General features: G+C 39.0%; 1 protein-coding gene across 1 annotated transcript in view; it reads right to left on the bottom strand.

Moving 5' to 3' along the window:
- The window catches only part of PKHD1L1 (PKHD1 like 1), a 1,597,738-nt gene that overhangs the window by 352,178 nt on the left and 1,221,405 nt on the right, over positions 1 to 24,155 (bottom strand). Inside the window, exon 52 of the mRNA XM_044066249.1 lies at positions 12,047 to 13,076. Coding sequence (XP_043922184.1) covers positions 12,047 to 13,076 — 1,030 coding nt within the window. The remainder of the gene's footprint in view (positions 1 to 12,046; positions 13,077 to 24,155) is intronic.

The raw sequence follows: 24,155 nt of genomic DNA, 5'->3' as shown, positions 1-24,155 counted from the left end.
ATTAGGTATGTCTGAATCTTCGTTGGAATATTCTGCATCATTGTCTGAAATAGAAGCGTTAGCTTCACCAGATACATTTAAGGGATTGGAGACTTTCTTTCCCTTTTTGGAACCCATCAATAAATTGTTTTTAGATGTCAATACCTTAGTAACAGTGGGTTGTGCACGTAACTGATCATCCAGTTTGCGGCAGGTTTCTGTGTGCAATGACAAGGTGCCTTGTGTCTCGCTTGTAGTAACATGAGATAATTGGTGTACAAGCGCAGACAGCTGTTTAACTTCATCCTTCAGAGCGCTAAATTCAACCTTCAGGTTAACGGTATCGGCAGCGCTATCCTTCTCTGTGGTACTGCTCGTCCCTGGTGTAAATGTCTCTTTCTCGGGCCCGTTCCTAGCATCCACGCCGGTGGTATCCAAAGTAGGGTGCGACATCAGAATAAAGAGTGTGGAGATGATACCAATAAGAAAAAAACTTCGGTCTCGCCAATCAGCGTTGTACGACACAATGATCCACGAGAAAGTGTAACTCACGGTTTATTCATCGACATCAAACCAACATTTCACCATATCACGACAAGACTGCCAGGTCAATATGAGAAGATAACTCCACACATCAGCCACATCAACAAGTATCGTGCATAACATAAAAGACGCCAATATGACGTGCATAACATAAAAGACGCCAATATGACAGTTTAGCTTTTCAACCAGTAACTGGTCTTCTCAGAACTGGAAAATCATCAGTAACCCTTAAACATGCCAAATACTTAATTGTGTTTTAAAGATACACTACAATAAATGATGCTATCGTAACCATTATTGTCCATGTAAAAAATACATATGCTTGTGCATATAAACCATGCATTCAAACAAATCAAATATAAATATAGATAAATATGCAGAATAAATGGAAGATTCAGATGTGCAAATGGAATAAAATATACTAAATCGATCAGATTAAAATGTAAGGTATACATCACGTTGTCGTCACTTTATAATTAATAGATAATGGGTAAATATTGAATGAGTAAAATGAATGTGATAATGTAATACTTTTACAGTACTATGATAAACAAAGAGATCTAAAATAACACAATAATAAAAACCCTAACAAAATTAATAAAAATTATTATATGTGAATAAATATTCAAATATAAGACTGGGTTAATGTTATAAAGAATTAATTAAACATAATTAATATATAAAAATTCAATAATGTGTATAAAAACAAATGAAATCGGCAGGACTATATATATGTGTTGATATAATGTAAAATATATATATATAAGAAAAGTATTATTATTAATTTTATTAGTTGCTGTATTCTCACTATCCCCATTTTATTGATAGCATTACATTTTAAATTATTGGTTAGTACTGTATTTATGATGCAAGTGTTATATTATTCTATTTATTATTATTTATTAGTTAATTTTTTCAAATCTCTCATTTTTATTTATATATTATATATTATACAGAATTTAAATATGCAATTTTATACAATATTTCACTCATAAATATATTTTACATTATATCAACATATATATATAGTCCTGCCGATTTCATTTGTTTTTATATACATTATTGAATTTTTATATATTAATTATGTTTAATTAATTCTTTATAACATTAACCCAGTCTTATATTTGAATATTTATTCACATATAATAATTTTTATTAATTTTGTTAGGGTTTTTTATTATTGTGTTATTTTAGATCTCTTTATTTATCATAGTACTCGTAAGAGTATTACATTATCACATTCATTTTTACTCATTCAATATTTACCCATTATCTATTAATTATAAAGTGACGACAAACGTTCTGATGTATACCTTACATTTTAATCTGATCGATTTAGTATATTTTATTCCATTTTGCACATCTGAATCTTCCATTTATTCTGCATATTTATCTATATTTATATTTGATTCGTTTGCATGCATGTTTTATATGCACAAGCATATGTATTTTTTACATGGACAATAATGGTGTTACGATAGCATCATTTATTTTGTAGTGTATCTTTAAAACACAATTAAGTTGTATTTGGCGCCAAAAAATTTATTTAAAGGGTTACTGATGATTTTTTTCCCTTTAGTTCTGAGGAAGACCAGTTACTTGGTTGAAAGCGCTAAACTTGTGTCATATTGGCGTCTTTTTATGTTATGCACGAACTAGTGTCATATTGGCGTCTTTTTATGTTATGCACGATACTTGTTTGATGTAGCAGGCTGATGTGTGGAGTTATCTTCTCATATTGACCTGGCAGTCTTGTCCGTGATGTATGGTGAAATGTTGGTTTGATGTCGATGAATAAACTGTGAGTTACACTACTTTCTCGTGGATCATTGTGTCGTACAACGCTGATTGGTGGGACCGAAGTTTTTTTCATTTTGGTATCATCTCCAAACTCTTCATTTTGATTAACTACTGTCTAATCTGATTTCAGAATATCTCCCTAATAATTTATCCAGAAATCAACAGGGTCTACCTTAGTAGTTTCCCCTCAAGTGTTTGTCAGTGTCCTGTATAGACACAACAACTTTCAGCTAACATTTTTACTGTAAAAGCTCCCTTGAAATTTCACCAATACCTTGTTGCACATAGGGCAACTAGTTTACAAAGTGACAAGTCCTGACATCAGTGCTGCAAACCAGCTACTCCTGACTTTACTCTATATTCTCAACAGAACCATCTAATCAATAAAAAGGCCCTGTTGTCATGTATATAAGCTTTCCTACTATCTCCACTACCAGGTTGGTGGATATGAGCATCCTTAGGTAATGCAGAAATTACCTCATGTTTACAGATGATGAGATAAGTATGTGAGACATATATTAACACAATGACATTGGAGGCAAAGCTCTCACATAAAAGCACTCCTAATGTCAATCAAATTGTCAGTAGTACACATGCTGCACCTATCATACACAGGACAAAGCAGATATATAGACCCACATATGCTGAGTCACTTAAATCTAGCCTTCCTAAACCTCAAATACCTCCTAGGCAAAGCACACATAATAAACATCCTTAGCAGCTCAAAATGCACTCTTTCAAAACAACACCCACATCAGCACATACAGCCCCATCTCACAGAGCCTCTACTTCTAAGCCCATAAGGCAAGCCACCACACAATCCAAGATTCTGGTCATTGGAGACTCCATTGTGAGTAACACTGATATCCCTCTCACTAGACTGAGTAAGGAGATGTTGACAGTCAGTTGCTTATCAGGGGCCAAGATCCATACTATTATGCACTCATTCAGGTCATGGGACCACAGGTACCAGTATGACTCCCGTCATAATCCATGTGGGCGCAGATGAGTTGAGACATACCTCACTAGACTATATGAAGAGAGACACCATGGAGCACTAGGAACATGTCTTCTAGGCTAGTATGAGACTATCATTGAGCAGCATTCTACAGTCTCCAAGGATGATGCCACAATATGGATAGATGATGACTGACTATAATTATTGGCTTAGTTAATGGTGTCATTGTAACGGGAACAATATTTATCAGCATGGAAACACATGGTCAACAGACCATGCTGCTTTGCCAGGAATGGTCTGTACCTCTCCCCCTAGGCTTTTGAATATTAGCTAAAACATTGTCCTCCCCCACAGTGCCTTTTTTCAGCAATATCAAATTGAAAGCACCTCTGACACAGCAAACCAAAACCAAGAAACTAAATATTTTACTGATCGATGTTAGGTGTCTAAACAAGAAACTTCACTGCCTTCAAGCTCTTCACACCTTAGAGATTGCTGATGTCTCTGCAGTCACTGAGACATGGTTTAAAGCTACAGAAAGCACACTGGTAGTGCATTCTTATAATGTCTTCCATGTATTTTGACCAGCCACTATACAGTTAGGGACTAAAGGTTGAGATATTGTGAATTACATCAGAAAACTGTATATATCTAAAGGCTGGTCAAACAAGAAGATATACTTGAGATTCTCTACATTCAAATCACCACAGGCAAAATCCTCTACCACTTCCTTGCAAGCTATAGGTCCCCCTCTCTGATCCAGGAAACCCATAATGTAGCTTACTGGGAAAATTCGCCATCCAACCCAATACCATGTTCATGAGTGACTTTAATTACCACTGTATTAACTGGGAATTATATACAACACCAAATGCACAGTAAAAGAGATTCATTAAGATTGTAAACACAAGCTTTCTGGACCAGATTGTCAATACTTTGACCAGGGGTGCAAACATACTGGATCTGATTCTCACTAATATGGGAGAGCGATGCACACTCCCTAGTGTACTGTCTTCAATGGTGATGTCAGTCGATACAACAGTCTCATTTGAAGTGAAAAGCAAAAGACAGAACCTCCACTAACCCTGGAATTTTCTGGAACTACTCTAAAGCAAACTTTAAACTATTAAGTCATAACCTGCCAAAATTTCAAGCCTTGCTAAACCATGAGAACACTGATGCCTATGTAGAACTGTTCACAAAAATCCTATACAAACACGTTAATAGCTGCAGAGAGTCAGCTGGTACTCACCAGGAATAAGTACAAACCTTACTCAAAACATAAGCCACCTTAGTGGAATCACAACATCAATAAGCTGTATAACAGAAGGAAGAAAATTATGGCAAAAATTAGGAGGTGCAGCACCCAGCAAAATAAAAGTGTTCTCATAAAACTGAACAAACCACTCGGAGGACAAACAAAGTCTACCAAAGCCAAATTTGAGGTAAATTTGGCTTCCTAGGACAAGTAAAACGTCAAGGCATTCTTAGTTATGTCCGCAACCTCAAACGCAGCACACAATTGTGTACAGAGCTCATCGTTAATGGAGCCACCTATACTGAGCCAGAAGACATAGGCAGATTCAGCTCTAACATTACCCTTCTCTCCTCTCCAGTCTCCACAAAGGAAATACCATCAAATATAACTCCCCCCTACTATCACTTGGGAACAGGAAATCATTGTTCTCTCTAAGGCCAAGAACACTGCATTGATAGACTCCAACAATATCACAGGCTGCATTCTAAATAGCATGAAACATGACCTGTCAGGAACTCTGGAATCACCTTTTAACCATAGCCTCCATGCAGGCTTAATGCTTCTTGAATGGAGAACAGCGACCGTCATCCTCTACAAAAATGTGAGCCATCTACAGATACTGGAAACTACTGACCCTTAAGTCTCACTATTCTTATATGCAAAACCATGCAAAGAATTATCATGAAAATGATCAGTAATGAAATAGGAAACCCCTGGATACTGGATCCAACCCAGTTTGGGTTTATCAAGGGCAGGTCATGCCTACTCAATCTACTGGACTTTTTTGAGACTGTCATCAACACAAGGGATGAGGGCAAAATGGTTCAGAATGCCTATCTTGAGCTGGCCAAGCATTTGACACAATACCCTACTTGTTGAAAAACTTAAGAGGTTACGTATAAACCCTCATATCACCTGGTGACAGCTAGCTAGCTGGCACACTGACAGGACCCAGGAAGTTAGAATTATGGACTCTGTCTCCACAAAGAGGCTAGTCACCAGCAGAGTCCCTCAGAGATCATTCCTGGGGCAGCTTCATTTTGGCATCTACTTCTCTGAAATCAAGCCTGCTGTTAAAGACCTGTGGCTGACCAGCAGATGATTGCAAATTAGGAGGCGTCAAATTTCAACCAACAATAATGTTCTCTTAAGAAGGGATGACACAGACAAATATTTGGAGTTAGACCCATGGACTAGAACTAAATGCCAATAAATGCATAATAGTGTGCTTTGGAAATGCAGGCACCCCAGGTACATATCATATTGATGACATATCCCTAAGAGTCAACCTTGTAGTCAGGGACTTGATGACACATGTAGACAGTAATCTAGACTTTGACCATCATGTGTCTATGGTAGTGAGGACATCTTTCTATTTTGTACAACTTATAAATAAAGGTGTGGCACCTAGGTCCAAGGAGGCCATTGCTTCACTGTATTTGGCATTCATCAGACATGCCATTTAGTACAATACCACCTATGGTATGTATCTAAACAGGCACATTCAACAATTGGAATGTCCACAGAGGTTCCTCACTAAAACAATACATGGCAGAAATCACATGTTCTTTGCAGTCTACTTCAAAGCCCTATCCCTGTATTCTGTCTCCTACAAGCTATTAAGAAGAGATATCATTGGACCCCACTCTGATGGACGTCCTGCATATCTGCAAAACAAATAGTACCAGAATTACCAATTCTAAAGACTTAAACCTTGCCTGTGATAAAACTAGGACCTGCTGGAGAGACAGGTATGTATCCCAGAAACTATCTCTTTTTTGAAACAGGCTCTCCATCCATGTGAAGCAGAATTCCTCCTTAACCCAATTCAAGGGTAATTTGGACAGTAGGATGAGTAACAGGAAATTCATCTCTGGTTTGACACCTCTGTCTCTAATGGACACAGGCAGCCTGTAAATGGTTAATGTCCCAGGCCCCTGATTGTAAATATTTCATTTCCTAAGTACCTGCTTACATTACCTAGGGTACCAGAACTTGTCAGAGATGTGGGATGCATGGTCATGCTTAAAAAGGTCCCAGTAATTGTTAGCCTAGTAAATACCCAGAACCTATGAAGTGGCATTTAATATTCAACCAGATAGTCCCAAATGATCACAATTCCAGCAATACATGGACATACAACCATCATTTTTTTACACCCACTTTATGAAATGTAGGGGTCCTGGAAAGTCACAGCTTAAACTTGTCTCCTTACATAGGACCTATGTACACCCCGTTATATGCGTGTGTGTGTGTGTGTGTGTGTGTGTGTGTGTGTGTGTGTGTGTGTGTGTGTGTGTGTGTGAACCCCTTTTTCTAATTTTTGCACAAGGGGATGGGATGTTCACTTCAACAGTGACAATCACCTACAACCAAGGTTTACACTTCCAGGTGGGTAACCCTACCATGGCATATATATCTACAGATAAAGCTATCTATCTATATCTGTCTATCTATATCTATCTCTCTCTCTTTCTGTATATATATATATATATATATATATATATATATATATATATATATATATATATATATATCTGTCTCTATATATATATATATATATATATATATATATATATATATATATATATATATATATACACATATACACAAGTGTGTCCATGTATACATATATACATGTCTAAAATATGCATGAGTACATGCATGTGTGTGATTTTATATACTATATATATATATATATATATATATATATATATATAGAGAGAGAGATTTATAGGTTTTAAACTTAAATCTTGTAGCAACATATAGTGAAGGTTCTACTTTTATGTACAATGTTATTTCTTGCAGCTTTTCTACCTGTGAATCCACTTAAAATGGGCAACTAGCCCCAGCTGATCTTTCCAGTAATCAAATGCAAATATTTATCAAACAGACATGAGCATAGTTTTTTGCATTTGCATATGTTTGTATGCATTGTGTATGATTTGTAATATCCTGTCTGCTTTGTATATTTGAGCAGTATGACGAAGAGTAAGAATGGTAGGAATGCTCTAACTGAACCCATTTTGTACAGTACAGGGTGTGTTGTTAACAACAGATACAAGCTTTACAGGTAGGGAAGAAGAGGCCATGGAAGGTAAATACCTGTGCAGCACTGAGCATTCATGACAGAATGTGCTGAAACACTTGTGTTCTTTTTTTCCTTGGCAAACCTTGAATATCTCCAGAAAGGCCTTGATAAGAAGAGCTTTGCATATGTCTTCGTCTGGCTTCCTTACAACTGGTTGACTTTAAACTGGACTAAACTGTAACTTATTGATCACAGCTGGATGACTACAACTTGCTTCGTGCCTTTCCTCATATGAAATGACTGCTGGCTTTTTTCTATTATACTGTGTTTTAGGATTTCTCTTTTCTCTGTGGCTGCACAGCCATGGATTCTGTAAATGTAAGTAATGAGGTATGGGACTTAACTCTTTTCATCTGATTAAACCTTAACCAGTTGTGTTCACTCAGATGGACCTTCAATCAATATTTGACAGATGAAAAGATACAAGCTGCACTAGGAGCTTTTCTTCCTGGGCCTCTACTGAAAAAGGGCCCATGTCCACTTGGACTTTCCTGGTTAAAAAATGTAAAATAAAATAAAATAAATAAATAAATAATAAATAAATATTTATTGAGGGCACTCGCAAAAAACTGGTTTGTAAGCATAACCAAAAAATGTCTGTTCTAGTAAGTGCCTGCAAAAAAAATAAACTACAGACCCCCATCTTCCACCATTTCAGTTAGTTCTGACACTGTAGAATATAAGCATAAACATCCATCTTTGTCAGTAAGCCCTATGTATTTCCTCTTTTGGTAAACATTTTTCACCATGAGCTTCCTAATTGTGTTAGTTAGGAACAGAACATGATATGTATGAGCAACACTATAGCAGTATGAGGAAAGAATGTAACATTTCCTTTTCATTTAAGGTTGCTCACACAAAACTCCAGAATCTCACTTGCCCAAGCATACCATCTCCCTAACCTCTTTTACGGCTCCCAAATCTTAACCAATTAACAGTCCTCACCTCTTTCCAAACTTGAAACTACTTACAACAAAGGTGCTAGATTTGCAGCTAACCTGCCCTCTCATTCTCACCACTGTCATGCTCTCCAGACACTTTTGGCTTACCAATTGTTATTCACACAACTACTTGTTATCCATTCTATCCTGAATAAGCCCTCTTCCTTCCCTAGCATCTCCTCAATTGTCTCTTTCTATAAGCCCCTTTGGTTCCTTAGAAGATCAGACATAGGTCTGTTACAGATTCACAAACCTAAAAAATCTTTTGGTAAGAATCTCTAAGTACTTTCCTGCTCTTTCTTGGAACAGACTTCCCATGGCCCCAGGAAATATTACCCATATCCAAGATTTCAAGAAAATACTCGATAAGTACGTCAGTAACTCCTGGATGTGTCAGTGTAATCACCCCACTTGAACTCTTTCTCCTTTCACTATTCCCCCTTTCCTGCTTTTGACTCTCTAACATACCACTTTGAATTGTTCTCATGTCTACTGATGTAATACCAGTTTGTCTTTTCCTAGTGTTTCATTAATACCTATTTGTTATATACTTACTTCTCACGTTAATGTCTTTGTTTTTGTTCATCGTACTTATACTGTTATAAACCTTTGCCAAATTGTTATTGTATATTTTCTTCTGTACTTTCCTTCTTTCTTTTTGATTTATTTTTGCTTTGCTGTATTGCAGAGCCTCTTAGACTCTCATTCTTTTGTTTAATCGATATGTTGTTACTTTACTTTTATCTTATCATTTTTCTTGTTAAGTTTGTACTGTGAAGCTTTTCTCCCTGGGCCTCTGCTGAAAAAGGGCTCTTGCTCAGTCGGACTATCCCGGTCAACAAATGTCAAATGAATACATTTCAGTTCATAATCTTCGGCATGAAAACTGAACTGATAGTTTTGCTTTCCATTTCTGGATAGCAGATAAGTATCATTAAAGGCAATGTTAAGTGAAGAAGTGTAAAGAATTTCCCTATACCAGTAATACTGGATTATTATTATTATTATTATTGTTTAGATATAGACCATGTAACTTAGTCCTACCATAACCTTTGACAAGATTTGTTTCAAATGAGCAAGTCTTTTCCAGGAGTATATTTACAGTGGATATAAAAAGTGTACACACCCATTAAAATGCCAGGTTTTTGTGATATTAAAAAATTAGACCACAGTCAATCATTTCAAGACTTTTCCCACCTTTAATGTGACCTATAACCTGTACAATTCAAATGAAAAACAAACAAAGCTGGTAGAGGAAAAAAATATAAAAAGTAAAAAACGTACAATAAGCTGGTTGCATAAGTGTGTACACCCTTAAAATAATACTTTGTTAAAGTATCTTTTGATTTAATTACAGCATTCACATCCCAAAGACATGCAGTAGGCGGATTGGACACTTTAAATTGGCACTAGGTGTGAGTGTGTGCTTGTGTATGTGTGTGCCTTCTGTGGAAGGTTGGGCATCGGGCTGGCAACTCAACACCGTAAAACTCCACTGCCAATCATGAGTAGACAGATGATCCACTGTGGCAAACCCTAATTGGGAAAAGCTGAAAGAAGAAGAAGAAGTCATCTTGGGTATACACCTGCCATCAATTAAAGAAACTCTGATTAACCCCAAATAAAGTTCAGATATCCTAGTAGGATTTTCCTGACATTTACTCAGTTGCCTGTTTCAGCAAAAGCCGTGGTCCGCAGAGAGCTCACAAAGCATCAAAGGAATCTCATTGTTGAAAGGTATCAGTCAGGAGATGGGTATAAAATATGTCCACATCATTGGATATACCATGGAACACAGTGAAGGCAGTCATCAAAAGTGGAGAAAATATGGGACAACAGTGATGTTGCAAAGAACTGGACGTCCGTCCAAAATTGATGAAAAGACAAGATGAAAACTGGTCAGTGAGGCTGTAAAGAGACCTACAGCAACACTGAAGGAGCTGCAGGTATTTCTGGCAAGTACTGGTTGCGTACTACATGTGACAACAATCTCCTGTATTCTCCATATGTCTGGATTATGGGGTAGGGTTGCAAGACAGATGCCTTTTCTTACACACGAAAACATCCAGGCTTGGGTAAAATTTGTGAAACAACACATCAAGTCTCCCAAAAGCATGTGGGAAAATGTGTTATGGTCTGATGAGACCAAGGTTGAACTTTTTGGCCACAATTCCAAAAGGTATGTCTGGTACAAAAACAACACTTTGCATCACCAAAAGAACACTATCCCCACAGTGAAGCATGGTGGTGGCAGTATCATGCTTTGGGGTTGCTTTTCTCCATCTGGAACTGGGGCTTTAGTCAAGGTGGAGAGAATTATGAATAATTCCAAATACCAGTCACTTTTGCTCCAAAAACCTTCTGGAGTCCGCTAGAAAGATGAATATGAAGAGGAATTTCACCTGTCAACATGACAATGACCCCAAGCATACATTCAAATCAACAAAAGAATGGCTTCACCAGAAGAAAATTAAAGTTTTGGAATGGCCCAGCCAGAGACCAGACCTAAATCCAATACAAAATCTGTTGGGTGACTTGAAGAGTGCTGTGCACAAGAGATGCCCTCACAATCTGACAGATTTGGAATGCTTTTACAAGGAAAAGTGGGCAAATATTGCCAAGTTAAGATGTGCCATGCTGATGGACTCCTACCCAAGAAAACTGAATGCTGTAATTAAATCAAAATATGCTTCAACATAGTATTAGTTTAAAGGTGTGCACATTTATGCAACCAACTTATTGTATATTTTTTATTTTTTATATTTTCCCCCTAACAGATTTGTTTGTTTTTCAATTGTATTGTACAGGTTATAGGTCACATTAAAGGTGGGAAAAGTTTTGAAATTATTTATTGTGGTCTCATTTTTTTTATATCACAAAAGCCTGGCATTTTAACAGGGGTGTGTACACTTTTTATATCCACTGTATAAAATATGTAACAGTTGATTAAAACAACAAATCTACAAATTAGTGTAAAAGTTTGCATGTGAAGATGGGTTTGTGTATCTACAAAATATGTGTGTAGTTGTTATCAATGATTCAAATACTTGGCAGTTTGCTCTGCATCCTGCTACAGCAGACAAACAATAAGTGGAATTTAATTTTGGAAACTGCATTTACATTAAACTTCTGGATCATAACCTGGACTTAACAGCTGGTTAATGACATCATGTAGGCCAACTGCTCAGCAGCAGAAAAGAGGAAAAATCATTTGCAGTGTTTACTCAGCAATAGAAACATTGATGGGGATAGATACAGGAGGAGATATTTAACTGCAGTGCTACTCAAATAAATGAAACAGCGATAATAAAGTAATATTGTGCATGCACTTTTTGGGTAGTAATTCTTGCAGTGAATTCAGTATAGCACCTGACTTATTTGCATTGCTGCTTTGGTAGATCTGTGTAATTATTCATCTAGCAGGGCTAAGAGATAAATTGAGCAACAGCTGGAAGAAGTACTTTAGGCAACAATACCTGATAATGACCCATCTGTGTCGATCAGGACAACTTCATGCTCCCATCTGAATCCAGCTTTGTTGGCAGTATTGAAGTATCTGACTCCACTAAACTTAGCACTCCATCCCCCACACCGATCCGAGCAAGTGCCAGTGATAGATGTCACCCCAACTGCTGCACAGCTGGGACGGTCAAAATTTATAAAGGTGACATTTGACACTGTTAGTCCTTCATTAAAGGGAAGAACTATTCCCTTGTTGGTACAAAAGTTTGATCCAAGTGCAAGTTCGTCAATGTGGCCTACTACTACAGCATTATAAATGACAGCACCTTTTGTATCTCCCCAGCCTCCAACATATTCTGGCACTACTCTCTTCATTTCTATACCTGCCAGTTCGTTGTTCACCACTACAAAATTATGAAATTGTAGAGCACCACCATTCACCCATTCAGCTCCTTTTTGACTGTTCCAGGTTGTCAATGATTTAAATTTTGCAGGTTCTGGGTCACTGGAATAGCAGGATCCTTTCCGCATAGGATAGTATTCTTCAAAAATCCAGATACCAAACCAGCCTTGAGAATGGACGGTGTTGTTATAGAATTCTCCAAGAGGCACTCGCTTTTGACAGATATTTGGATCGTAGGAAGGCCCATCAGGGTTATTATGCATTCGATACCAAAAACCAAAGTGAGTGCCTCCAGCAACTGCATTATGGCGTATAGTGTTATTTGGGTTGGTTACCCAGAAGCCTGCTGGTGTTATATCATCATTCAAGAGGCTGGTGCTTTGCTTTACGAATATGGCCAAATTGTACTGCAGAATGTTGCCATGCTCTATCCCATCTTCAATGAAAAAGGCTCCTCCCATAATATCATAAATAATATTGTTTTCAACCAGAAGATGGTGTGTGTTATGTATAGTGACCGCTCTGTTGTACGTTTGATGAATTGCACAGCCTTTCACATACGACTTAAAATTCACATCTCCCATCAAGTGCCAATGTATTGGATAACGGCCCAGTCTGAATGCTTGTCCAGCATGAAAGATCTGCAAAAATAAATATAAACTTAGTTATACTTTTATTTATTTATTTTTATGTATGTATGTATTTACTGCAGTATTTAGAACTGCAAAAAATACTTATTTCTTTATACAATTTAGCTTCAATATGAAATATGTATAGCATATTCAGCACAGGGACATCATTTGGTTGGTTTTACTATTTTTGCCTCAAACCCCCCCCCCCCCACACACACACACACACACACACACACACACACACACACACACACACACACACACACACACACTTCACAGAAAGGGCAATATTGCATTTAACTTTACCCTGACAGGTTATGTTGCAAAATCAAAAATAAAGTGCCCAAAGCACAAGCTGCCAAATAACAGAATGCCGATGAGATAAAAAGTCACTGATGGTGCAGTTTCTAAGTATGTGTTAGCAGTGATTCCTTTGCATCAGGAGCTAACAGAAGTATACTCCAGAAAATGATGGGAAAATATTAGCTGAAATATTATTTTGCTCAGGTGGGTCCTGCTGTCTCCAACTGTAATGAAATGACTGTTCAATGTTTTTTTTTTAATTATTTTGCCATTTTTGGAGTTACTTATTGAAATTATTTGGTGGGAATAAAAACGTACGCTAATGAGAATATTTTTAGCAGTCTAGTACTAAGTCCTAGAGACTAGCAGATTTGTTAGTTTGCAGAATAGCTTGAGTTTTTTATGAACATTTGTGGAGACCGAGGGAATGTGTCAAGGTAGGTGGTCAAGAGTGACACTGAGATCTGAACTGATCAGACAGTTCACCAAGGGAGTCAACAATGTCCAGGGTGAGGGCATTAACTAACCTTGTTGTGCTTAAAGAGGTTGACTTCATAACATTGGAATTTCATAACACTGAGACCATAACATAGAAAATTCAAAACACTGAAAACCCAAAACACTGAAAACTCAGAACATTGAAAGTGTGCTTCATAATATTGAAACTACACTGTACAAATAAATAATATCACCTCCACTTACAACACCTTACTAACAAATACACTTTCTACTATGTTTCTGCAGGGGAGTCACCCTGCACTCCCCAATGTGGGTGGCTCTGCCCTCCACACCCCCCATAAATTAAATATGCCAACTCCAAGATCACACTACAGTGGAAAAAAGTTAATTTCCTAACCTCGATACAGTGATGAAGTAGACCTGCTTAAAGGCATGTGCATACACAGATAGACTGACACACACTCACACAGATGCACACATATTCCTGAAGTAAAAACCCACTCACAGTAAACCAAAAGAGTTAAACTTTATGCATGTTGGCCCAAATTGAGAACTTTTTCCATTTACTGCCATACAGTTTCCTGGTTAGATGGCTTGTGAGAAGACAAGAGAATCTGTCTTGTATCTTCAGAAATTGAATGAAGCCTGGCAATTAGGGGAAGTGGATTAGCCAAGCAGTCAGTTTCAGGGACTGCAGAGAAATATGAAGGTCCCCTGACGGGTGCGTCAGAAGGTCCGGAACTTGGTCCAGGATCCATGGATCCTCCAACAGATGATGGTGAAGAAACGGAAACCAAATCTGCCGAGGCCAGTAGGGGGCTATGAGTATAACCTTCCTTCCCAGCAATTTTGCTTTCTGTAAAAATCTGGGTATTAATGGGAAGGGTGGAAAAGCATAAAGGAGACCCGGGGGCCAATCGTGTAACAGTGCATCTCTTGGGGGATGACCCGGAGGTGGTATCAGGGCAAAGTAGCTTCTGCATTTTGAATTGATATGGCTGGAAAAAAGGTTGCAGCAAGGCCGGCCCCATTTGCGGAAAATCAACTCCGCAACCTGTTGTTTGAGAGACTACTCATGAGGGAATAATATTGCCCTGCTTAGCTTGTCCGCTATGACTTTGGATTTCTCCAGGATGTGCATTGCTAACAGAAAATGCTGGGACGACACAGCCCATTGCAAACTCTGATGGCTTCTCGACAAAGGGGATAAGACTTGGTTCCGCCCTGCTTGTTCAAGTACCAGACTACTGACATGTTGTCGGTCTGAATTGCAATAGTCCCTAGAGGGAGAGAGTCCTGAAAGTACAGCAATGCTAGAAGTACCCCTCTCAGCTCTAGAACATTGATGTGCAGATGTGATTCTTGATCTGTCCATGTGCCCTGGGCAGTCTTTCCCTGAAAATGCCCCCCACCCCACCCTATCAGTGAAGCGTCCGTGGTCACAGTGGCTACTGGGGGGGGGGCAAAGGGTCTTCCTATTGTAACACGAAGAGATGCCAACCACCACCGAAGGTCTCTCCTGCAAGAATCCGTGATAAGAATCATGTGGTGCATTGGTAGTTTCTGATAAGATCACTGAGCAAAGAGGAGCCATTGAAGGATTCACATATGCATCCTTGCGAGTGGTATAGCCAGGATTGCTGCCACCGTCAAACCTAGTACTTTCAATACCTCCGCTGCTGTATCTTTGTTCTTCAATGCCAGTGAGCTTACGTTTTGGCAGAGAAATGAGACTCTTTTGAAAGAGAGACATAGAGTGGTGGTTGAGGTATCTAACTCTGCTCCTATAAAAACGGTATGCTGAGATGGCGCTAAGGCAGACTTTTCGAAGTTGATCGTAATGCCTAATTGATGGCAGAGTGTCAGAGTGTATTGTGTTGCCTGAGTCATTTGATGCCTGGTGGTAGTGGTGAGGAGCCAGTCATCTAAGTATGGAAACACCTGGAATCCTAGATGCCTCAGGTGAGCCATGACCACTGCCATGCATTTGGTGAACACTCTGGGGGCTGAAGTGAGACCAAAGGGCAGGGCTCAAAACTGGTAATGATTGGCTCCCAGCCAGAAGTGCAGATGATCTCTGGAGCTTCTGTCCATCTTTATGTGATAGCATGGGTCCTTGAGATCTATGGAGCACATTCAATCACCTTTCCCTAAAAAGGGAAGAATGGACTGAAGCGTGACCATTCGGAACTTCTTTCTTTATGAACTTGTTGAGTCTGTTGAGGTCCAAGATAGGTGTCCAGTCCCCTGTTTTCTTTGGTACCAAAAAGAATCTTGCGTAAGTTCCGAATCTGACTTGATCTGCTTGGACTGGTTGGATGACTCTTTTTTTCTAGCAATCTATGGACCTCTACGATTGCTTGTTCCCTGAGATTGGGTGGAACATCTGGAATTTTTTTGATAGGAATGGGGGAGGGGTAAAGAACAGTATGAAATATCCTCTGGGAAATGATACTTTGTACCCAAGTATCCGATGTTATGTTTAGCCAGGCTTCTGGGTACAAAGACAAGCGACCCCCGACTGACTCCAGAGCCGAACAGTCAGACCCCCTTTCAGGGGCGCTGGTAGGACTGACCAGAGAACTGACCCCTGTCACCCTGTTGCTGCGGATCCCCTCTGCCACGGGGATGGCGTCTTCTGTTATAACCCCCTCCTCTGCCTCTAGAGGGGGTTTCACCATGTGTGTCCTGAAAGGCTGCCTGAGTTTTTCGGAACCACATCCCACCACAGGGCCCTTGGGGTAGGGCTGAGTAGGACTGGAAAAATGGACCCCAACAGCAGATAAAGTCTTGCCTTCCTGCTCACACCTGGTTAAAGTTTCCTTTACTTTGGGCCCAAACAGTGATGAGCCATCAAATGGGGTATTAATAAAGGAAGACTTGAAGGGCTCCACAAATGAACAGAGACATATCCAGGCTTGTCTGCGAAGAGCAATGCCCGAACTAGCACCTCTACTCAAACCATCAGCTGCATAGGATATGAGACATATGGAAGAGTTCCTACTGAGTGTAGGGTAGCGAGCTGGGCATTGACTTTGTCGGCCACTCCTGCAGCTACTGTACCCTGGAGAGTATCGCCTAGCTCTTTCAGGAGATCTCTCTGTAGTCTTGTAAAATGGGTCAAGTAGTTTAGTGATCGCAGAGAAAAAGTTGCTGAACTAAACATGTGCTTCCCATATCTATCCATAACCCTAGAATCTCTGTTAGGGGGATGGATAGAAGAGGATGTCTCGGATGCTTCCTTTTTGGTGGCTGCAGCCACCGCCATGGCATCCACAGGCACTCCTTTTGTCAAAAAAGGCTTATCCAGTGGGGCAGATATGAATTTATTGGGTCTACGAGGGACAGGTTCCATGGCCTCCAGTGACTCCCATGCCTTACGAGAGATCAGTTCCATGAGCTTGTCGTAAGGTGGAGACACCCAAAAAGTGGAAGGTTGAGACCCAAAAGCCTTCAAGAGCACAGCCACATCCTCAGTAGGGGTCTTGGACTGCCAATTGCCCCTCTGACTAAGGATCTCTAGTATCTCTGCAAAGCAGATATCCTCAGAGGGGGACCGAGGGGACCCTTCTGACTCATCCAAGTCCGTGTCAGATGTCAAAGACTCTTGTGGGTGTCTAAGTGCCTCCTCTTGCACAATCTCTTCCTGGGCACCTCCTCAGTGGGGGGATCTGGGGAAGTCTCAGAAGAGCAGGGGAACCCTGTGGGGGTACTTGAGGCTCGGGGTCTTTACGTTTAGAGGGGTCGGTAGATGCAGAAGTAGACACAGGAGCTTGAGGGGAGAGGGAAAGCTGAACCGATGCTGATATTGTCTTTGGAGACAAAACTCTCCTCATAGCATCGAAGGTACCATGGCTCTGACGAGAAGGAGTGGACGGACCTGAGAGTACCGTCCGATCCTCCCGCACCGAAACCCTGGGCTCTGAGCCTGAGGTAGGAGCCGAGCTCATCCGAGCCGAAGCCCCAAGAGGAAGAGTCGGCACTGACAAGTCGGTGCGACTATCCTCCCCGGAGCCGAGGGAAGAGAGTCGGCTCCTAGAACCCTCGGTCAGCGCCGAGGACATCTGAATAGATGGAGCCGATAACCTCAGTGCAGGTATCGGCTACAAGGGTTCAACCACTATCGGTTCAACTTCCTTTGGCTCCGAGAGTCCAGTATGGCTTGGAAGAGGAGTAGACAAGTCTGGTTCCATGGTCTTCGGCACCGACGAGCTGGTCGGAGCTGACAACAATTTGGCAAGTCCTGGTGCCTGTAAAAGCTTCTGCACCAGCCAATCCATGTCCAAATCTGAAAGGCTGACTGAAGACTTAGCTGAATGCACCGAAGGTGCTGACTGGAGCAGAGGTGAAGAAGGAACTTCAGAGACCGGCTCCAATACTGAGAGCTGGCTACGAATCAAAGGTACACTCGGCTCCAACGACTGTGGAACACATTACCCTCCTTCTGAAGTTTTAGCCTTTTTGGAGACCTTATCTGAAGACTTGGATTTTAAGGATTTGGAGGACGTACTAGCACCTTCATGGCTACTCAAAACTTCCAAAAAAGAATGTTTTAGCAATCCCCTGTCTATAAGTTTCCTCCTTCTCTCCAAGAGGACTCTTGAAGAGAAGGAGTGACAAATGTTACAGGTGTCTTGGAGGTGCTTGGCCCCCAAGCAGTAGACACATTGAATGTGTCCGTCAGTGAGGGACATTTCTGCCCACAATCTGGGCATTTTTTGATTCCCGATTTGGGATGATATTTCTCCCTATCATCTGACATACTGAGGAGAAAAACAGTAAAATAGGTTCACAAACAACTAAGCCCAAACTGGGCACCATCTACAACAGTATTATATATATATATATATATATATATATATATATATATATATATATTATATATATATATATATATATATAAATATAATACAAATATGGGGCTAAGAGGCCCCCAGAAAAAGCCTAACTACTAAATAGGGATTAATAGTAAGAAAAGGGGCTAAAGGCCCACACAAACTGAAAAGCCAACAAAGCCCTAATTTTTAAACTATTAAAACTATCTAAACTATCTAAATATAATAGAAGTAACAGACTATATATATAAAAAACAAAAAGAAAACTTTTTAAAGACTTGCTGTTAATTTGTTTCTAAAATGATCCGAGCTAGCTGGATCACCGAGATCTTTCTTGCCGCAGCAAACTAGATCTGAGGTAATTCCATCAGTGCATTGTAGGATAAGGGGCTGGTCTCGAGCTACTGACAAACCTTGAGCTTGCTATCGGCCATGTTGGAGGTGAGGATCAGCTCCGAACTCATCAGTGAGAATAAACAGTGAGATTTAACAACTTCACATCAAACATTTCAGCATTTGGGATGATAGTGTGTGAATGTGTAAACAAGTGTTTTCAGGTTAAGGTTAGAGTAAGGGTATTGGAAGAGGGTATATTTTCTTTTGTACATGCGTGTTTATGTATGTGAGGTGTGTATGGGCATGTTTTGTTTAGTGGTACTGTTAAGGAAAAGGTTTTTACTAAGGTTATGTGTAGGGTTGGGAGATAGGGCAGGGCTAGGGTTATGGTTAGGTCACGAGTAATGTGGTGTGTAGGGGTGAAGATAGATGTGCTTCTTTTCAATAACTGGATTGCAATGTTGTGCAAAGGTATGCCATTTGTACCTCACATACTACAGTGTGGATATTATTTGCCATCTGCAGATAATTTGTTTTTTTCCTGTGATTTACATGATATAACTCCATGCTGTTTTCACCAGCTCATCAAATTTTGAGTTGACCATTAAGTGCAGGGATGGGTGCTTACTATAAAACTAGTATCCATGTTTCAAACAGCACCCTGGGAAGTTGAAAGATTACCTGGAGGAGGAATGAGTGAGTGCCTGAAACCAGCACGCCTTCTTTCAGGCCAGAGCATGGAAATATCACTGCTGGGGCAGCTGCTGTTTGAGGGAGGTCATACACCAGGTAACAGGTACTCAGCCGGCATTAACAACATTCTACTCACATAAACATGCATGCTGAAGGAGGACTTTAGGTACACCTAAGAACAGCAAGACAAACAGTGAATGTTTACTTAGTTAATTACATTTAAATAGTATGATATTTTTTTCTGCTATAAGCCACACCACAAGACAAAGATAGAAAATATATGCAAGGAAAAGTTACAAAAACCAAACAAGCTAATCATGATGCTCTTCAGAGGTTGGTGGCAAATAAACTCTTCTGTTATCTTCGAGCATTTACAGCCATTTTGACCTACCTCAGTCTAGTTTGGACCCTATACTATACTGCTTCCATTTGACTTCAATCTTAACAAAATCCTTGCCTATTAGTTCAGTATTATGTGTTAGGTTACAATCTCACTTCCAGTTTCTACAATTCATGCATTTGCCACGTTGACCATTCTACTGAAGCAGTATCATATTAGGGAACTCTGAAGCCAATTCATCAGAAACCAGTATCGCCTTGTTATTCTTCCACATATGACCAGTGGCTGTGTTCTGAAATATACTACGGGAAAAACATGCTTCTAAAGTTACCTAGTTTCCTTCTAAGTATGACAACTAGGATTTTTACAGAAAGAACATGGCTCGTGTTATTTCAACATGTCTGTCAATGGTGACAGACTATTTTTTTCAAAACTGGAAAATTTCCTTCAGGGTTGTGAGACTTGTGGCTTGTCTCCCCACTTTACCCAGGGTCATTCACTGATTTATTATCTATTTCTGGGTTTTGATGAAATGATGCATTGCTGCACCTGACTGATGGTTCTGTATGGTACACTGTGTAAAGTATAAGAAGGGAAGGATTTCATAGTAGGAAAGGTACTAATCCAACAACAGAAGCCTGATGGCATTTATTTTTACTTCACGATGCATCTATGTCATGTGGGCTGAGAACACCTTAGTGCTCTTATGCTGGTGCAGAAAACACTTAAGAACGTTTTATAGTATATGCTAAAGAAACTCTACTATCTTACCAACCTCTTCAGATATGAAGCCATAAGACACAGTGGAGTCAGTATTCATTTTCCCAGGCTTCAAAATACCCTTCCCCTAATTATCCTATAATGTAACAAACAATGCCATGATCCACAAAGGTACACTCAGTAAAACACATTGCCTTAGCCCTCTCTTTAGCAGGAAAGGCTATCACTGTACTTTGCTGTATGAAACCAAATGGCTCCCAGTCAGGTCCAGAGTCACCATTGTACTGTATTCAATACTCTACACTTTGGTGTTTTGAAACTACTGCCCATGTCTTGCTGCAAGAAACAGAAACACCAAATACTGTGATCCAGAAGCCAAAAAACCCTCATTGATATAACCATCCTCTGGCTTAGCTGTATGTGACCATGAAGAAAAACCTGGAAATTATCCTTTAATTATGAATTTTTACAGACACATTTGGGTAATGCTCCCTATTTTGAATATAGAAATGACAAATATATGACAACTTTTAGAAAACACCCATTTGATTATTTCAACAATATCTAATAAAGGGACCCACACATTTGGAACTTGTATTTATTGTCCATTTATTAATGAAGTGAAGTCTATTGACGTTATAAATTTCAACAAGTATTAAGTAAGTGTAATAATAGTAGGGTTGTGTACATGGCCAAATGTCAGACCTGTACTTCATTTTATACCGGTAAAAAAACAAAAGGCACCTTAATAAAAGAACTTATGAACCCTTACATAGTGTTAAAATAATGATGAAAATAATGCCTTATTTAAATATTCTAAGTTCTGTCCTATCTTTTTACTCTGTTTTTAGTTTTAGAAATAATTGCAATCTTAATTATAAAGAATTGATGCAGCAGGTTAAACTCCATGAGTATGCCAGGTTTAAATGAGAATATTCCCAGTGTAAGCGGATTGAATATGCAGGTAGCAAAACTATAAAACTGTGATACTATTTCATATTTTATTTTTGTTTGTTGGAAAGTACATGATTTTAACCAAATGTTTAAATTGATGAAGTTACATTCTCTGTTTATCTTGTATTTTTATCTGATGAAGTACAGTGGTCTGTAGTGGATGAAAGCACTAATAAATTTTAGAATGTCAACTTGTATGGGGGACATTCTGTTTTGTCTGAATTGTTTTATTAGCTGCAGATGATAAAGCCCTTCATAGCCTTGACATCTGGGACCATTTCACAGTATCAGTAAAAAAGAAAGAAACATTTAACATATACTAAAATTCATTTACAAGTAACCAATCACAAGAAACCCACAACTCAAAACACTTTTATAACAATGGATAATGTGTTAAAAATTTAGCTCATAAACTCTCATAAAATGATTGAATTTAGTTGTACTTCTTCTTCTAGAAACATATATCAGATACAGATAAATGGCTATCTTCTTTTTCTTCTGGGGAGTAAGGAGGCTGGCTATACATAAAATGACACAATTGATATGCTGACTTGTGAATGATTACTGATATACCCTGACATGTGAGATTACACGTGTTTATGAGAAACAAGTTGAAATACATTACGGTGGTCACTTTTCCCTTCACTTTCCTAACAATCAAGCATCAGAGGTATACATAGAAATAGCCTACCTTTTGGGAGTAGATTTAAGAAAGACATGCTATGCTGTCTGTGAAGCATGTTGTTTGTGAAAGCACATGACAGTTGCATGACAACTGTTGAATGATAACTGATGTGGTTTGTTGGGAGAAAAGCATATGTCTGAGAGTAACAGGATGAAAGCCATTTCTGTCATCATTTTGTCTTTCATTCTCTTAATGAGATATCAGAAGTGTAGAGAATGTGGTTATCTTTTTTATGGGGCAGGCTACGTGTGAAGCTAAAGAGCAGAATCATGATCAGTGTTTAATAATCATTTATATGACTGCTTGGGGGGGGTGCTCAGTCTATCTCCTTGAGAGTTATTGTGACTTTCGGCTTTTCCCGGTTAGGGGTTGCCACAGCAGAACTCCGGTCCGCTAATGACTGGCAGTTGATTTTTACGTACCGAGTTGCCATCCCTGACGCACAACCTTCAACAAAGGTACGCCCATTCACGCATGTCTCCACGCAGAAGAAGCTCTAACTGAGAGTTGAACCAGACAGCTTCTTCTCCTTGAGAGTAACAAGCTGAAATAATTTACTGTGGCCATTATGTTTGCATCTTCTTTGCAGTCAAAGTTGATGTATCCTGTCAGAAGGGGCACATTTCCCGAGGGAAGTTTATATGTGAAAGGGGCTAAAGTTTATGTTTATTGTATTTTTAGAAACTGATGAAGACCAAACCAGCAATATGGATTCAAGTTACTGTGTTGTTATTATAATTACAGAACATTCCTAATACAAATATTTTTATAGGGAGTTCACAGATATGCATAGTAATTCATAATATCATAAATATATATGATTTTATAACATAAGAACCAAAGTCAAAATTGTTTGTCCCTGAAAGTGATGTTTCCATTTGAAATGCTATTAAAGAAAAAAAGGGAAGATATTACTGTGAAATGTGCAACTGTTCCACTATCCATTATTTTTAAAAGCAGAATATATCTATGGCTCGCTAGCCAGATTTTTTGTTGAAAATGTTTAACTGTTTCAGAGATATAGCTCTGTATTTATAGTTTCCAACAATAGGCTACATGATCAAAACAAAGTAGGAGGTTGCCAAGTTGTATTAAAATCAGGTTCTATGATGCATGAACTTATAACTTCTGCTAAGGGTTCCATCCATATCTAGAATCTGTCTTTCTGTAGTCTTGTTAGATAAGAAATAAAACTAAATCAAGCCAATAATTCTGTTACTTCATATAGGGTGAGGCCTGAGGTCCATTTGCTGATGAAGGCAATGTGTTGCTGTGTAACACAGGAGTGAAAAGCAGTATTTTTGAGTGGGTTTTGTACTCAAAAACCTTTGTAATCATTTAATCACAACAAGGCAAGATATGATAATAGAGCAACTTTGGATATGTCTACTGCCTTTTGTCTTTGTAAACAAACAATTATTGTTAATCTGGAAAAAACAATTTTGCTAAACAGTTGGGCTTTACTTTCTTTTATTTCCACAGAAAGCAAAACAATAGCAAAGCCAGACCGTGGTTTGTTAGGTCAAACCTTGTCAACATTGTATGGGCAAAATAAATGAAGGCAGCCGGTGGTAAAAGTGGCATGACATGCTTTCATAGAATTCACAGAATGCTGAAATTTCTGACTTATATGCTGGTCATAAAATTTATGGTGTTCTGGCAAATTGTTGAGGATTGAAGTCATTAAATAATGACAGACATGAGTTTTAGACTTCACATCCTTTAGAGAATACATGATAATGCAAAATCCATTATTCTAACAA

The sequence above is a fragment of the Protopterus annectens genome, chromosome 3.part1 (genome assembly GCF_019279795.1).
Source record: "Protopterus annectens isolate FY-2018-M chromosome 3.part1, PAN1.0, whole genome shotgun sequence".
NCBI classification, from domain to species: Eukaryota; Metazoa; Chordata; order Ceratodontiformes; family Protopteridae; genus Protopterus; species Protopterus annectens.
Note: the sequence above shows the minus strand (reverse complement) of the source record. Positions and strands in the feature narration are given on the sequence as shown.